The sequence below is a fragment of the Electrophorus electricus genome, chromosome 13, assembly GCF_041902795.1.
Source record: "Electrophorus electricus isolate QZ-2024a chromosome 13, ASM4190279v1, whole genome shotgun sequence".
In the NCBI taxonomy this organism is placed as follows: domain Eukaryota; kingdom Metazoa; phylum Chordata; class Actinopteri; order Gymnotiformes; family Gymnotidae; genus Electrophorus; species Electrophorus electricus.
In genome coordinates, this window is record NC_137509.1 from 2,424,629 (window position 1) to 2,441,433 (window position 16,805).

Sequence of the window (16,805 nt, forward strand, 5' to 3'; positions counted from 1 at the left end):
GTGGGATGTAAAATTGTTTTTAGTCCAAAAAAGACATTCATTGCCAGGCATGCCTGTCTTTTATGGGCATGCTTTACACTCTCGGTCACTGCATGAAATTCTGTTTTAGTAATTTCGTAAGACACGTGTCACTGCATGCGTCTACTCGGAGTTGTTCTTCTCTTGTACAGCTGTGAACGGCGTGCTTTTTACACACCTCTGAGTCGTGGATAGTGTAATTCTCAAAGGCTAGATGTAAAGCTTCTCTAGGTTAGACCTCACAAGGCCTCATTTTAGTATGAATATATATGACTGTTCCTGATGGATGGATGGAGTTAGTGGATGAGCTGAATGACGTGCACCGGGCCAGGAAACACACCACACACTTCGGCCGAGAGAGGGACACTCAAAGGGGGTGATCTCAGACCCTTAACCCTTAACCTCTTTAGGTAGTGTTTCAATTGATCAGGATGTTAAGACCTTAATTTGTTAAACATTACATGTATCAAACTGCCCTGAGGAGCGTCTCCTAAAGATGACCCATGCGGTGCTAACAGAGTCGGCTGTGGCTGTGTGGGAGAAGACAGCAGACAGATAAGCACCCGGCACCAGTGCTTGTTCAGACAGGCTACAAAGTTTCAAAACAATATTTTTATTAAGACAATATCTCACCATTTGACAGCTGGTCTTAAAATAGTCAGTGTCTATCTGTACAAAGAAAAAGATTTGATGTAAAAAAAAAAATGCATAAAAATATCTACTCTTTTATCTAAAGCATAAATATATGTAACTAAAACTAATATTTGTCAAATAATAATAAAAATATTGACACATTAGTTTTGAATAATGCAGAGTGTGTCACGTCTGAGAAACACAGGGCCCTCATTTCAGCCCCTAATATGACCAAAAGTCGTCCACAGAGCAGCCCGTATAATATAATTTGGTTGGCTAGGTATAATATTTCTTTCCAGAAACTCAGTGATGCCATAATTGCAATATTTAACAGTGTTAACACATTATAGCCTCGTTGACCATTTATCTGACGTTTCCCCGGACTATGCGGTTACGTGCAGTGGGCTTTATCGTTTATTTGCTACGGACGACCAGCGCGAGGCTGTAGGTCTCCGGACCCAGATCACTCGGCTGGCGCGCGGTATCCAGACAGCCCAGCTCGGCGCCAGACGGCTCTTCAGTCGCTCTTACAACCCATGCCACTCAAATCGCTGATTCTGTCCATTTTAAAACCAAAGCAGTTTTTGCGCCTTTCACTCTTATTCGACGGTTGTTTCTTCCGAGCACGCGACTGATCGCTGGACTGGCGCAACTTTGTGAGTTTCACGCGGTTGGCCACGTTTGGCTCGTGCAGCGCGCGCGACCCGTTGCCGCGAGAGCGCACGTCCGTGTCGTTGAGCGTCGGCGTCACTGAGCGATTGGCTGCTTGCGCGGTCCGCATCACCTGAAGAACACGCAGGTAAATACACGGGCCACTGAACAGTGCTGCGTCTCACATTTATTTAGCAACCTGCTGCAAGAATAACAACTACTCAGACGAGTGAAATGATTTCTGAATATTTTAACATTGTCCGGTTTAGGAAATCATAGTCTTGTGTGTGAGCAATGGAGAAATGAGTAGTACATCATAAACATCACCGAGGGCACAGACTTAATCTGGACTACGTCACCGTCCACCTGGAGCGCACAGACTTAATATGGACTACGTCACCGTTCACCTGAAGCGCTTCCAGTCCTTTCCTTCACCAAGCGGAGGAGTGAAAATGAAGAGGCACTCACCTTGTCCTGGGCTGTTGTCAGTGGGATGGCACTGGGTCTGAGACACAGAGTAACGAGCATGCCACACATCAGTAAGTAAGAGAGATCCATCGCGAGATCTCCGGATGATGGTGATAACCTGGTCTCTGACATTCTCCTGCACATAGGCAGCGCTAGGCTTTATAATCCAGCCGTGATGTCATTAACATTTAAATGAAAGCGTCCTCACCCTCTGATACCTTGTTGCCAGTTTCCTTTTTCAGTATGCCCTGATAAGACTGCGACGGATTAACAGCGTGTCAGTCACCGTTTGTTATGAATATGATAATGTTCACGGCCAGGGCCTGTATCAGAGAGCAGTAGATTAACACACCGTTTATAGGTTTACACCCAGCAGTCAGATTGGGGCACGTTTTCAGTATGGCCAAAACACGAAGGTTATTCTTTTGGGTAACAAATAAATTGTTTCTAGAGCAAATGAAGACAAAGACAATTCTGAACAGTCTGAAATAGATTAGGTTACCTTACAGTTGTAGGCATTCGTCTATATTTTCATTTTAGTTCTCTAATTAAATGAACCCGTCTGGATTAAATAATGCACGCAGCAAGTAGTTCTGAAAGTTACGTTTTACTCTTAAACTCTTTTTCACTCCAGTACATCCCATAATGCTTCTTTTCCAAGTGATGTAATGCCATACTAAAGGAACAAACAACGTATTCCGATGTTTCTTATAGCCAACAATAAAAAAACAAATAACAAAATTTTAAAAATAAATTAAATTCATTTATAGTTATGTTAATTACGCATTAAATAATTGGCAATTGTTAGTTTAAATTAATACATTTAAATATTTATATAAATTGGTAACTAAATTTATTTTTGCTACATTAACCTACTGTGAAAGGCAAACCTCTCTAATGGGTGACTAGTGACTTTAGCAACAGTCTTCGAATTGCAGGAAAAAAGAGAGCTTTGATAATTGTAATTTACAATACTGGCTAATTTACAAAGCTGCTGAAAATCGCGGGGGGGGGGGGGGGGGGCGGCAAGTGCGTGACCATGACAACCTCGATCTCGCATTAGAACTACAGTTCCCAGAATACAATTGTGATAGTTACATTTAAATCCGGAAGAAAACCCCTTCTTTACACCGTTATCGTATTTGAAAAGGTTCGGTTTTGAGACGACAGAACAGGTATGCAAATCGCCATGAATAAAATGAGGGACACTGTAAATCTGTATTTTGTGGGAATGCTCTGTGTGCTGAGCATTAATGTGTTTGATGGTGAGGTTGCAGAGTGTGAAGCAGCAGCACAGCTCGGTTAGCAGCGCGAGGCCCCGCTGGGTTCATAGCTCGGTTCTTACGTAGTCACCGTCTTGGCAGACTGTTTCAAGGTATTGTGCAGTTCACATTTTAACACGAGCACGACTTGTAACTTGTGTAGTAGCGTAATGCGTTAAAACCCCTACATATGCCCGGTGTCTCAATAACATCGATAGTGATCCCAGTTGACCAGAGACCACCGCACGGGCTAACGCGCGTGCGGAGAAGGTAGGTATGCACGTCTCGGTACAGCTCAATACGTGCCTTCATGTAGTGTCGAAAAATATTCGGCTAGGTCATGGCGAGGGAGCGCTTGGAGAGCATTGGCGATTGTTCTTTACAAGACACTGGAATGAGGAGCTGCTCTCTTGCTCTTAATAAGACGAATTAAAATTTTCACTCCTTTTCAGACAAGAAATAAATAAATAACACAAATCCAGGACAGGATTATGGAGCCTACCCATAGAGCAAAAGGAGGCAGTAAACACAGAAGGGGAAAACATACACAAAACCCTCCTAGAACGGCAAAAGATCCCAACACTGGAGCCCAGAACCACCAGCAGAACGGGCCGCTCCGGTCCGACATGGGCAAACAGTCTGGGTCAGTGGAGGAGAACGTGGGTGCCCCTGCCAGCAGGTCCGTAACCAAGCCAAGAAGAGCAGCTCGGGGCGGTTCTGAGGCGTCGCACATCAGTGACTGCTCCCCCTGCGCGCAGCCTGCAGCAGCAGGAGACGGGTCCGCGTTGCCGGGAGGCCGAGAGGGTCGTCACTGCCATGAGACGCCACGGAAACCAGGTGTCCCAGCCCAGTCCCGGCAGCGCAGGAACATCGAGTCCTGCGAGACTCAAGATGGCGGCGCCGGTGTGCCCTCCAAGCAGCTGCGGTGGGCAAGAGAACCGAAAGAGCAGGTCAGCCAGTTGCGGGGCACATGGGGCAAGGCCCCTCCGATACCCCAGCGGGGCACCCAAGGCTCCTCTCCACCCCTCTGCGACCCCAGCAGCCCACGTGGTGGAGAGGAGCGGGCGAAGAACAGGAGGAAGCCCAAAGCAGATGTAGACGAGATGGTGGCCTCACCTGGATGGGACCCCACAGGTGGTCAGGAGCCACGGCGTGTGCGGGACAAGGCCAAAGACCAGCAGGGGCAAGGTAAAGTGGCACTGCAGTCTGGGCCCCAGGCACCACGGGGCAGGCCAGTCTGGGCCCCGGGCAGCACGGGGGCAGGCCAGTCTGGTGATTTATGGGCTTCAGATTTACCAGGAGTGATACCGTATTAAAAAAAGTTTCTCGGAGGGAGAGCTGGCTGTGCTGTGAAAATTCGGTGCTAATGCTTGTTTAGAACAGGTCTGTGTGTCTGTCTGTGTGTGTGTGAGTGTGTGAGAGAGAGAGAGATTTGACAAGGTCACGTGATGAAATGACTCCTAAAATTTGAATGTGGTTTAGATGTAACCCAGTCTGATTCTGCAGGGCTTTTTTGGTTGAATCTCAGATGTGACGAGTAGGTTGATTCAGGCGCAGCTGCATGGCTGGAGTGTCTAACGCAGTCCCAGTGTGGTCTCTGCTTCCACAGTGAAGATGAGCTCACCAGGCAGTAGCAGCAAGAAGAGCAGGGGGCCCAGAGGCATGCGGAGACGCCTGTTTGAGGACTACATGTCCTTACGCGAGGTATCCGCAGGGCTGAAGAGAGGAGAGCTCGTTCAGGTGATAACACACTGGCCGTCTCTGTCTGCACCCACCCCAAACGAACAAACAGTTCCCAGAAGAATCAGGTGTGTCTGAGAAGGGAAACACGGATGTAGGAATGGCCGTTCTAGTAGGCTCGGAGTGGAAGAACCTCGAGATTATAACCTACATCAGCAGGCTGAAATTGTGAAATCGGCACAGTTTTGGCTGCCTCTGAACCACAGCAGCAGAGAAGCCACTGTCGGAACGGGCTAATATTTAAGCCCTGGCTAATTCACGCACTCTTAACATTGGAATGTGTGCCTGTAGAATGTAAACACTTTGTCCTGTTCATTGGTGCGAGGACGTTTAATGTGCTGCCTTTCCGTTCCTGTGTATACTGTGACTGCATTGCCAGCTTTTCTCTTAATATTCTGCTTTCACATTGACACTGTTTCTCTAATGAAGGAACTTTGTATTCCTTTTTTCATAACTTTGGTCCTCGTGCTTTTCAGGGGGCGCTGAGAATTAACCCCAGGCGGTATCACGAAGCTTTTATTTCCTCTCCTGTAAGTATTCCTGCTCTGGGATGTGTTGCATTAAAATCTGTGGTTTTAAACAGACTCCTGGGAGCTGAAACGGGTTTGCCTTTGTGCTACTGCAGGACGGATCGGCGGACATCTTCCTGGACGGGCTCGTGGCCCGTAACCGGGCTCTGAACGGAGACGTGGTGGTGGTCCAGCCTCTCCCTCCCGAACGACAGAAGGTATTGGCAAGCTGCTGTGTGTGAGGGCTCGTTTTGTACTGTCTGTTCACTCGGTCTTCCCCTGTTCCTTCGTCTCCTATCAAATGCCGTCCTAAAACCATTTCCTGACGTGTCTGTGTGTGTGTGTCTGTGTGTTCCTTCGCCCTCGATTCACACTCCATAGCACACTGGGCCGCAAGACTCCCTGCTTGTCAAGGGTTGGAAGAGCTTGTGCCGCTCAGGTTTCTGGGAAAAGAAATGAATGTTCTCCTTTATATAATCCCATCACTTCATCTCCCGGGGCCAAATGTAAGCAGAAGCGATTATATCCAGAAAGGTGTTGGCCTCCTGTCGCAGCATGTGGGTTTGTCAGAGTGATCCGCTATGCTGGTCGAAGCGCGCTTAAAGAGAGAGCACCTCGGCACACACACACACACCCTGCGTTTGCCCACAGAGGCCCTGCTTGACCGGGGAAGCCCAACTAGTCACACCTTTGGTCACGTTCATTTTGACTCCAGGTGGGCTTGCACTGATAGCAGTGAAGCCTCCACTAGTTCCGGCCCAGCGATGTTCCGGACGCCTAGAACGACGTTCTAGTCTTGTTTGTGCCTCAAATACCGTAGTTGAAATGATAGTTTGTATTTTGGATCGTTGTGAGTAAGGACCTGCAGACATTTTGAATGTAACCTGTTTGTTTAATTTTGCACGTTCATGTGTGCGGACGTGTGTGTGTGTGTTTGAAAACACGCTGCAAGGCACATTTTGTCAGTGAGACGTTTTGTAAATAAAGAGTGGGTCGGAGGGTAATTAAACGGCCCTGTTTCCACCCCAGAGGCACAAACAGCCATTCCTCACACACACACACACACACATTTAAGATCAATTTACTGATGAGGCAGCTTTGGGGGTGTTATTACCTTGCTTAAATACTTTCATTATTGAATATATATTTTTATAAATGTGTAATTATTATTTTTAAGAAAAATCAAAAGTTAATTGCAGAGACATGATACTCTGATACGAAAAAATGTATTTTAGGCAACTGATGGTGAAGCAAAGTTTAAAATGTTAGAAAAAAAGTTGAAAGTTTAAAAAGTTAACATGAGCAGCAGTGCTGATCAGGCATGCTACAGAAGTTCGGCGAGGTCGTGGCGATTGGTCCGGGACAGCAGAGAACAGGAGCACGGTGAGACACTTGTATGAATTAAGCAAAAGTGTTCGTGTGAGGATTGATGGGCTCATTACAAGCTGTTGGATCTTGTGTTCTGCCGTGTGCTGCTGAACGCTGCAGCCATGTGACCCGTAGGGTTCATGGCCCTGACCCTGATTGGTTACAGTGCTGTGAACCACTCCACCCTGTGTGAGACTGCGGAGCAGGGATGACCTCGGTCTGCCTCTGCTGCAGGTGGAGAATGCGGTGGAGAGCGAGAAGAGTCCCCCAGGACACAGTTCTCCTGGCCAGGGCAGGCACTCCAGCCCTGACATTATCGTGGAGGCCCAGTACAGTGGGGACGAGGAAGAAGTGTTGATCAAAATGGAGGCTGTGAGTCTCCAGGACAAAGGTACCAACGTGATCCCTTCCAAAGCTCTACAGACGCACTAAACTGCAGTGCTGATGTCCTACTGGACTGAATATGGGATTCTGGAAACAGATTCATCTCACCATTCATATCACTTCTCCCTCTTTCCCATACAGATCCGTTATACTGGAAGTGAGTTTGTTTAGGCTTTGTTGTTTGGGAAGACTTGGCGTTAAACTTCTACGCAGTGCTCAGAGCACAGTAGATGTCTCCACGAGCTCACTGTCTGACTCACCTGGGCAAAGGTCCCCGCGACGGTCCCTCTGAGTCGCGCCCACACCTGCAGTGTGGTGAAGGTCACGGGTATACCTGGTGCGGCTCGCGGAGTCTCGGTTGGCACACGACACGTGTGACCTGAATGTAAACAAAGCTGATGTCAGTTTTCTGAGTCACTCATTGATGACTGAACAGCCAAAGGTTGAGAGAGATTTTCTTTCTCTTAGTGTTTGTAAAGCCCAGATGTATTTGTTCATACATGCCTGTCACAGGTATGTAATATGAAATCATGAAATGCCCTTAATGCGCAACAGTGCAGAAGCTTCCAGATGGCCTGCCTTGATTGGAGGCATGTGGTGACTGAGGTTAGCGGCTGCTGAAAGAATCGATTGTGTTGACAGAATGAATGAGCTATTCTCTCTTCTTAATGAATCATTGTTGTGGCCTCAGGTGACCCCATTCTTTTGCTGCAGTTTACAGATTGTGCTTCCCATTCACAGTGAAGGTTGTACACAAAGTAGCGTTTATTTGCAACTAGTTTTCACCAGATTTCAAATGATTTTAAAAGATTTTCCATGATTTTTTAGTGGTTCGAGTGATCTGGTCTACATGAGTGAATTGGAAGAAAAAGCCTCTTTTGAGGAATCTAGTCTGATTTTACATGTCCCAGTTTGTATCACCAGTATTTCCAGTCTAATTTTACATGTCCCAGTTGGTATCATCAGTGTTTTGCAGAGGATTTGAATCTCGCAGTCTTGGGCCTTTTTCAGTTGTCAGTGTCAGACTTTATACATTTCCCAAGAGTACTGTTGTGTAATATGGATGCTGCATCCGATACGAGGGGGAGAAAAACTGCCACTGTTGTCTTGAGACATAATCGTGAATCAGAGAGCGTTGGTGTGGTTTGGTTGCACTGTGTAGTTTTTACGGCCTGTCCTGAGGATCGTCCTGGTGAGGTCACGCCTCGTGCCGTGGCTTCCTATGTCCACGTTGGTGTGGTGATGTGCTCACTGGGGTGCTGTGTGACTGATGAGTGTGATTTTACCAGATTATGGAGTCTGTAGTGAGCTCAGTTTGGTCTCCAGTGTGATTGTTTTAAATTCAGCAGTGTTCCCAACCAACCCCTGTCTGTCTTGCAGTTCGTGCCGTACCAGAAGACTCAGAGCACTCAAATAAGCACAGCACTTCTGGCTCAACCTCCGAGAAAGTTGTTCAAAGGACTGGAAAGGTGAATTTATTTATTTGAAAAGACTTGCTTTGTTTTGTTCTGTATTGCGGTAATCCCGGTCCGTAAGGTGACAAGTGATTTACTAAAAGATTTAAACCAATTTAAAACCAAGGACCATTTTTGCCTCTTATGAAAGACATTAGGCCAATTTTAGGATTTTCTGTCTACAGTAGGTCCATTTTATTCTTTAAAAAGGCTCAATTTTCAAAAAGACTTGAATTAATTAGACATGATTGAGTAGAGCTCAGTTAACAAGAGTATAAAAATGAACACGTTTAGCAGTTCAGGAACAGTTCAGTGTCTCCCTAATGTTAATTCATTTATCTGTTGGGTGCTTCTCTAGAAGTGCTAAGGATCACTTAGCACTTCTGTCATCAAGAGTTTACACATTTTGGGTTTCAGGTGGTGTATATTACGGAGTTGAAGCACTCGAGAGCAGCATCCGGCTTTATTAAGTTCCTCCCAGACAAGACCTTTGCGTTGTTCTCGCCCGTTGACCACCGGGTGCCCCGGGTGAACGTGCCCCTGACTGACTGCCCTGCGGACTTTAACACCAGGCCAGGCGACTACACCAACACCCTCTTCATCTGCGGGATAACGCACTGGCCAGCTGATAGCACCTTTGCAGAAGGGTAAAATACCCCCCCACCCAAGAATAAAGGCATGATCAGATGAACTAGGTAGTAGGATCTTACATTTGCTGTGTCTGGGTTTCTTGATGCACTGTGCCAGTGTCCTGGTCTTTGTCCATCTGGATGCAGGCGACTGGCGAAATCTTTAGGCCAAGCAGGTGAGATCGACCCTGAGACGGAGGGGATCCTGGCCGAGTACGATGTTGACTGCTCAGAGTTTCCAGCGGAATCCTTGGCCTGTCTCCCCCAAAACCTTCCGTGGACCATCCCAGCTGAGGAGCTCGCCAAGAGGAGAGACCTGCGGTAAACCTCACCTCTTCTAACTCTTCTAGTACAGCCTTGAGCTCTTCTAATGCACGCTAGAGCCTTGAGCTCTTCTGCATCTCTGAACTTTAAACTTCAAGTGAACTAGATTTGTTCTGTCTTGGTTACAACTGAACGTCTTGATGTTGTAGACAAGAATGTATATTTACAATCGACCCGGCTACAGCCAGAGACCTGGACGATGCCCTGTCCTGCAAGCAGCTTCCTGATGGTATGTGCACTGCAGGACTTTTCTTCACTGTTGTAAGAATTTTGCATCTCATGCCATGCAGTTGACCCACTGCGCGCGCGCGTGTGTGTGTGTTTTAGGGAATTTTGAGGTAGGAGTTCATATCGCCGATGTCAGCTACTTCGTGGAGGAGGGCAGTGCTTTGGATTTGGTCGCCAGCAGACGGGCCACCAGTGTATATTTGGTGCAGAAGGTATTTCCACCGGCGTTTGCACTTCTGCCAGCCTCGGGAGACCAGGTGGCAGAGACGATGCACAGGGCTTCTGGCCCTGTGGTGCGCGTGTGCGTGCGCGTGCGCGTGCGAGGACCAGATGGTCCTTTGAGGGGGGGAAAAACCTTCCGTTACTGAACGGGGTAGAATGAGGATCGCGGATTTGAAAGTTCAGATCGGCTCAGTGATTGCGGCACTCGCAGCCAGGCCTCCCGGCGTGGAGAGACTTTAATGTGCTTTCCAATTCATAGTTCAAACTAAACACTGTTCGGCTGAAAGACTAACATGCACCCGGTTTGTAATGGAGCTCTTTTTTCATCTTTAAGTAGTGAAGGTTTGGTCTCTGCCTGTCGGGAGAGCAGGAGTCCCTCCGCCCCGGCGCACGGCATGTCAGCACATCACCAGGCCTGTTTTGCAACCTCATTCTGTGGTTGCTGGCTCATCGGAGCCCCCTCGTAAATCTCTCTTTCCCCCCAGCTAAAGGTGGCTTCTTCACAAGCTGCCAGCACTTTCAGTTTATTTGCAGAATAAACTGACTCAACGTTGATTTAGCAGTCATTAGTTTTGGTAAAGTTTGTAAATCTCTTCCAAAAGTGACTGACAAGATAATAAGGAACAGAGTTCACTCTCAGGTGCATTTAAATAACCTAATACATAATATTTTTAACCTGCATGACATATTTTGTTCAGATGTACAATTCTTAAATTAACTGAATTGTTCATTGTTGTACAATATCGTGTACTTTGTTATATTTGAGAATCAAATCAGTTTAGAACAGCAGTATCTGCCAACTGACTTGTGTGGAAAAGCAGAGTTAGTGGGTGAGCAGTGTATGTGGAGGGGTTGGAACAAATTTGCAAACATAAAAAGGAAAATTCTCAGAGGTTCAGTTAAGTTCAGCGTGAAGTACACAATGATCATCTTTTGTTTAATTTGCCCTGAAAGCAGTAATGATACTTCAGAGTAACGGAGACATGTTTACTCGTTTAGAGCGACAGAGACGCGTTTGCAAGTTTTTGGGAATATTGTTTTGGGGGTTTTTTTGTGTGCATCTCAGATGTACTCATGAAAGTGCGTGCGTGCGTGCGTGTCCTCGTCTTGCAGGTAGTCCCCATGCTACCCCGTCTCCTGTGTGAGGAGCTGTGTAGTCTAAACCCTCAGGCTGATCGTCTGACCTTCTCTGTAATCTGGACGCTGTCCCCTGAGGGAAAGGTGATGCTCACTTCCCCCCCCCCCACACACACACACACCCCTTCATCTGCAGTGACTGCTTGTTTACAACTAACACACCGGTCTGTCATGCCCATCCACCATGGCTACACTTTACCCAGAATTCACTTTTTTGTTTAAGGTCCAGGGACACTTTTAAACAGTCTTTAACCGAAATGTTATTACATCATTTTAGGTCCATTAGGGTGAAATATGCTAATACTAATGAAATAATAAATAACTGTGCGTGTGTCTGCTCAGATCCTGAGCGAGTGGTTTGGTCGCTCGGTGATCTGCTCGTGTGTGAAGCTGAGTTACGATCACGCTCAGAGCCTAATCGACGCTCCAGATAAAGGCTTCAGCACAGAGGAGCTCCCGCCCTGCGCCCCTGCGCACCCCATCCGGCACATCCACCAAGCCGTCCTCCACCTGCACGCCCTCGCCAAACACCTGCGGGCCCAGCGCTTCGAAGGTGGAGCCCTCCGACTCGACCAGGTGGGTTGGGCGGGGAGCGTCTGTTCCTGTGGGGTTCAGGTGTGTGCGTCCTGGTCCGGCGTCCCTACCCTGCTGTGTCAACTCTGCAGCTGATGATCAGCCTCCTAACACGTTCAAAGACTGAGACACGGAGACGGTGTCTGGGTGCGAGTCGGCCACTCCGGCAGAGCGAGACGCCGCTGTTCCTGGCGTTTGCGTCCAGCTTACTGACGCGTGTTTCCTCCATTCTGCAGGGGGCCTGGGGAGATGCAGGAGATGCGTCCGTTACACGTCTGTTTGTTAACGAATGCCTGTGTTGTGATGACTGAGTTCTCTGAGTGCGTCTGCCCTGAGCTGCAGTGAGGGCCCTGCCCCGACCTGCTGCTGTCCTGACGTGCCCGATCCTCCACAGCGCCGCGACTCCACACACTTTGCACGCTCGCTTCCAAAAGCTGTTGGGACCTCCGTTCTGAACAACCAGCTCTTCCTGCCACTTGTGGTGAATTGCTGGGAATTGAATTAATAATAATGATTTTGTTTTGTTTTGTTTTCCCCTTGTTCCTTTCAGATGAAACTGGCGTTTTGCCTGAACGCAGATACGGGCTTGCCTCAGGGCTGCTACGTCTACCAGTACAGAGACAGTAACAAGTTCGTGAAATCTTGTGGGCCACTGGTTCACTACACACTGGTCATACTGTTAGGGGTAGAGTGCGTGCGTGCATGTGTGTTCGTGTTCGTACGTGTGGTGTGTTCGTGTGTGTGTGTGTGTGCACGCGTGCGTGTTCGTCGTGTTCGTACGTGTGTGTGTGTGTGTGTGTGTGTGAGTGAGAGTAAAGCGTGCAGTGTGTGCTGCGTAGGCTGGTGGAGGAGTTCATGTTGCTGGCCAACATGGCGGTGGCCCAGCATGTGTACCGGTGGAGCCCCAGACTGGCTCTGCTACGCCGCCACCCACCCCCACAGGGCCGCATGATGGACGTGCTGCAGGAGCTGTGTCAGCAGATGGGCCTCCACATGGACCTGTCCTCGTCTGGAGCGCTGCACGTAGGGCCCGCCCCACACGCTCCAGAACGCCTTCTGATGCACGTGCACCAGCGACTGACGCTGCTCTGGTGTCTGCTGACGGCGTGCGTGTGTGCGTGTGCTCTAATGCAGAAAAGTCTGAATGAGACGGTGGGGAAGGATCAGTACAGCGCTGCCAGGAAGGAGGTTCTCACACACCTCTGTTCCAGACCAATGCAGGTGTGTACTGCAGTCTGCGTCAGGTCTTCATGTAAGGTAGGGGCAGGATTAATGACGTGTGTGTGTGTGTGTGTGTGTGTGTGTGTGTGTGTAGATGGCAGTGTATTTTTGCGCTGGGATCCTGCAGGATGAGAAGTTGTTCCGTCACTATGCGCTGAACGTTCCGCTCTACACGCACTTCACGTCCCCCATCCGTCGCTATGCCGACCTCATCGTCCACCGTCTTCTGGCTGCCTCCCTCAGTGAGTCTCTCTCAACTCGTGCGCACACACAGTTTACTTCTATTCTTTCTCTCTTAACTTGAGTATCATTCCAAAAATGATTATTTTCTGTGCGTGTGTGAGACAGAGTGCGGACCCCGTTTGTGTCTCACTGATGAAGAGGTACAAAAGCAGGCGTCCCACTGTAACGATAAGAAGACGGCCTCTAAGAGGGTCCAGGAGCTGAGCGCAGACCTCTTCTTCAGCGTCTTCGTCAGGGTAGATGAGCCGTAACCCTGCTGACCCCGCGCTGACCCTGACCTAAACACCTCCACGCAGTAACACACACTTTCTTTGGCTCTGCTGCTCACAGATGTCTGCAGTGCCACAGTGTTTATCTAGTGACTGGATGGTTACTACTTGTAAGATGTGTGAAAATAATGATTTTTGGTGTGTGTAAGAGAATGTTTTTGGAAGTTAATCTTTGTTTGCTGTGTGTGTGTGTAGGAGTGTGGCCCTCTGGACTCTGAGGCTATGGTGATGGGGATGTTGGATAAAGCTTTTGATGTCTTGGTACTCAGCTATGGTGTTCAGAAGAGAATCTACTGTAATGTAAGTGTGTCGCTGTGTATATACACACACACACACACACACACACACGAAAAGCAGAATCTGTGTTCAGCTGTTTTAAAGGTAGAGGTAATCTGAGGAAAGAATTACTTTAACATTTGACACTTGTTTGGGTACATTTACATTTCAATTTTATATGTGAAAACTAAAGTAAAGATGGTCTTGTGTGTGTGTGTGTGTGTGTGTGTGGTTTCAGGCTATTGAGGGGCTCCAGTCTTTTCAGTTCCGCAAGGTGGGCAAGCGACCTGAGATGACCCTCATATGGGCCGCCGAAGACCAGGAGCAGAAGCCTGTCAGACAGGTAGAGTATCACCTCCACTGGGCTCAGTCTGAGGGACTCATACAGGTGGGCTCATGGTGCTGGTTGGTTTTGACCTTTGCCCACTAGTAAGCGGGTGCAGGTCCTTTTCTGGCCTCATGGTTTTAAATCTGGTAGGAGCAGCTACAGGAAGCCAGTAAAGTGAGTGAGGTATTGGATGTTCCTGTGTGCTGGGATGGTGTTTCTCCCTGAAGAGAGTGTGTGTGTGTGTGTGTGTGTGTGTGTGTGTGTGTGTGTGTGTGTGTGTTTCTCCCCTGTAGGAGATCTCCCTGTTCTCCCTCCTGCATGTGCAGCTGAAGGCAGATGGAGCACCACTCAAATACAGCGCAGTACTGAAGAGACCTCCACCCCCTCAACACTGACACACCTCCACACCCACCTGTGCCCACAGCTGTACAGCAATACTGACCAAAAAATGCGCGCGCACACACACTCATCTACCCACACAGATGCAGCGCCACTCAAATTCAGCACAGTATTGAGGAGACCTCCACCCATTCAGCCTTTACACACACACCCACCAATCCACACCCATACATCAGTACTCAACAAAACAATGCACGCACGTACATGCACACACCCGCTCTTATCTCTGTGTAACACGCTGCTAAGTCACAGACATGACTCTGTCCCTCACGTGCTTGGTGTTGGCGGGGCTCGGACAGCCATGAGATATGGGTGGTCCTGAGGCCGGATGGGCCGTGTGCTTTACGTACGTGGAGAAGTAGCGTCACTGGGCCTCATCCGGGAGACCCTGCGCGCTCGGAATGGCCTTTCCGGTTTTATGATGCGTGTTTGCGTTTTGTAGTGCAGCCGGTGAGGACCCTGTAGTGGAGGATGGGGGTCGGACTCGCACACTTTAGTTCTCTTTGTTTACTTTGTCTGGTCCCCAGGCCAGTGCCACATGGCTCCAGTGTACAGACACGCTGTTTTATATTTATTAGAAACATTGCTTTGCCTTTTGGACCGTTAGAATTTAGATTTTTTTTAAAAACCCTCTCGGGCCCTGGGGGGTTTTGGGGGAGGGGGCACCACACCTGCTTATGCACACATGGCAGAGGCCCGGGAGGCCGCCATGGGCGGGGCGGAGGGTCTGGGCTTACAGACTTTGGTGTGTATGGGAGACCCTTTTTAATCTTTTTTTTTTTTTTTTTTTGAAACACTCGCAAGGTATGTAAAATGACAGGTACCAATACAGGCAGATGGGATGACAAACACCTGACCTGCCCAGGGTACCTGTGCAAGAATTCCAGGTGAACTACAGTGACAGGACTTCCAGTGTTGCGTGAAGTGGAAAGGTTGGACGCACGATCTTGCTTATGTTGTCAAAAGGTCATGGTTCGCGACATGACCTTCACACTGCAGTGACTGCTGAACTCACGCCAGAGCTCCAGTCTTTCAGCAAGCGGCCCCGTTTCTCCGACGTTTATTCCAGGGCCTGTCTGACCTGTCTGGTCCAGTTCCAGGTAAGGTCCTTAATTTGCAGATACAGCCCGAACAGACCTGTGTCTTGGGTAAACTTGTCAGGATATACCATTATGATGAAACCTTGGGCTTTATAGTGAGGCTATTGCAGAAACAAGCTCCAACATCTGAAGTTGAAAAAAAATTCCTTTTAGAAGTTGTGTGTGTGTGTGTGTGTGTGTGTGTGTGTGTGTGTGTCTAAGATTTTGTTCTCCCAGTGGGAGGCGCTCACCTCTTTACAGAGGCTGTTTTCAGTCCAGGGTCCTTTTGGCAGTGTTTTTGTTTTATGAACGCTTCACATGGTCTTTATGAAAAATGAGATTTTTTATTTTTTTTTATTTTGTCACCTAACTGGCCTTTTGTTTTAGAGCTTTGGCTTATTGTTTTTAATGCAGTAGGTGCGAGAATAAAAAACAAACAAACCCCAAGGCCGACGCGGAGTCACTGGCCGTCAGACTTGCTGCAGTTCATCGGTTCAGTCCTGGTCTCACGGTAAAGTTTCATAGCAGCTGTCGGTCCTTTTCTGATGGACAGGCGGAGGGACAAATGCGCGAGCCCCGTTTGTCTCCGCCTTGTTAGACACACCGGATTACCGTTAACGACGAAGAAATGCTTGAATCAGATTTGGGGTTTTGTTGTTTTAATTTTTTTACTCTTTGGGGGTGTAAAACCTTATCCGTGTCCATGTGGTTGAATTGATGACAGTAGGAAGGAAATTCATCAAGTTTCAGTGGAGTGTAAATAATATTTCATGTGTTTAAATGTCAAAGTGGGACTGAATCTGCCATACAGACACGCTTGTCCAGGATTGATGCTAATTTGCTAATAATCCGTTTCAAGAAAAGTAGGTTTTATTAGTGAGTTATGGAATACAATAACATAAAAGCAATTTAAGTTATTCTGCATGTAGTGTGTACTTGTTTTCTTTTTAAAGAAACTCAAAAGATGATGTTTTTATTTCATTTTGCTTGTGTGGTCCCTATTTTCCAAAGAAACGCGTTTACTGTGTGAATCTCCTGTCATGATGCATGCGGACACACTACTGTATGAGTGGAAGATGCAGTATACTGATAGCAGGCTCATACCACCTACCTGTAGGGACATCACCTGCTCCTCCCAGGGAGCGGATTAAATTCACTGGCACCCCATAAGACGCTTGTCCTGTTTTCTTTGTCGGCGTTGATGCCGTTATGTACGAAACATGTTCTGGGGGTAGAGGAAACGGATGTAGGGATGTCTGCGTGCCAGGTTTTCCAGACGTTCTCTAGCAGTGCTGAAAAGGTTGTGTGTTTTGGGGAGTTCTGAATGTCCAGTCTCTCCCAGGGTGGTGGGAGCCAGTTTCCAGTGGGAACTGGGGACCATATTGCTATA

General features: G+C 48.0%; 2 protein-coding genes across 6 annotated transcripts; one reads left to right on the plus strand and one right to left on the minus strand.

Annotated features, from left to right (window-relative positions):
- Window positions 1–173: 173 nt before the first annotated feature.
- LOC113587161 (C-type natriuretic peptide 4-like) lies at window positions 174–1,917 on the minus strand. Its single transcript, XM_081694407.1, has 2 exons — window positions 1,771–1,917; window positions 174–1,435 (listed from the first exon to the last, which is right to left on the minus strand). The coding sequence occupies exons 1-2, from the start codon at window positions 1,912–1,914 to the stop codon at window positions 1,169–1,171; spliced, it is 411 nt and encodes a 136-aa protein (XP_081550533.1). The 5' UTR covers window positions 1,915–1,917; the 3' UTR covers window positions 174–1,168.
- dis3l2 (DIS3 like 3'-5' exoribonuclease 2) lies at window positions 1,561–16,585 on the plus strand. Of its 5 annotated transcripts, XM_035519825.2 has the most exons (22): window positions 2,871–2,945; window positions 3,041–3,145; window positions 3,485–4,220; window positions 4,642–4,772; window positions 5,249–5,302; window positions 5,398–5,499; window positions 6,884–7,040; window positions 8,414–8,502; window positions 8,905–9,134; window positions 9,264–9,437; window positions 9,590–9,669; window positions 9,768–9,880; window positions 11,004–11,111; window positions 11,370–11,603; window positions 12,151–12,230; window positions 12,440–12,623; window positions 12,735–12,821; window positions 12,916–13,063; window positions 13,170–13,300; window positions 13,529–13,633; window positions 13,848–13,952; window positions 14,231–16,585. In XM_035519825.2, exons 3-22 carry the CDS (start codon window positions 3,524–3,526, stop codon window positions 14,330–14,332), a joined length of 3,111 nt encoding a protein of 1,036 aa, XP_035375718.2. In that variant the 5' UTR covers window positions 2,871–2,945; window positions 3,041–3,145; window positions 3,485–3,523; the 3' UTR covers window positions 14,333–16,585. The 5 variants fall into 5 exon arrangements, with proteins under 5 accessions (XP_081550519.1, XP_035375716.2, XP_081550520.1 ...); XM_081694393.1 differs by lacking the exons at window positions 2,871–2,945; window positions 3,041–3,145 and adding an exon at window positions 1,561–1,841; XM_035519823.2 differs by lacking the exon at window positions 3,041–3,145 and having other exon boundaries at window positions 2,841–2,945.
- Window positions 16,586–16,805: the final 220 nt, after the last annotated feature.

What these genes read in the sequence shown, in the direction of transcription:
- dis3l2 (XM_081694393.1), top strand. Translation starts at nt 3,524, where the DNA reads ATGGAGCCTACCCATAGAGCAAAAGGAGGCAGTAAACACAGAAGGGGA. An exon ending in TTGTTCAAAGGACTGGAAAG is followed by an intron (nt 8,503 to 8,904) that starts GTGAATTTATTT and finishes TTTGGGTTTCAG; the next exon opens with GTGGTGTATATTACGGAGTT. An exon ending in CTGCAAGCAGCTTCCTGATG is followed by an intron (nt 9,670 to 9,767) that starts GTATGTGCACTG and finishes TGTGTGTTTTAG; the next exon opens with GGAATTTTGAGGTAGGAGTT.
- LOC113587161 (XM_081694407.1), bottom strand. Translation starts at nt 1,914, where the DNA reads ATGTGCAGGAGAATGTCAGAGACCAGGTTATCACCATCATCCGGAGAT. An exon ending in TGACAACAGCCCAGGACAAG is followed by an intron (nt 1,436 to 1,770) that starts GTGAGTGCCTCT and finishes CGTGTTCTTCAG; the next exon opens with GTGATGCGGACCGCGCAAGC.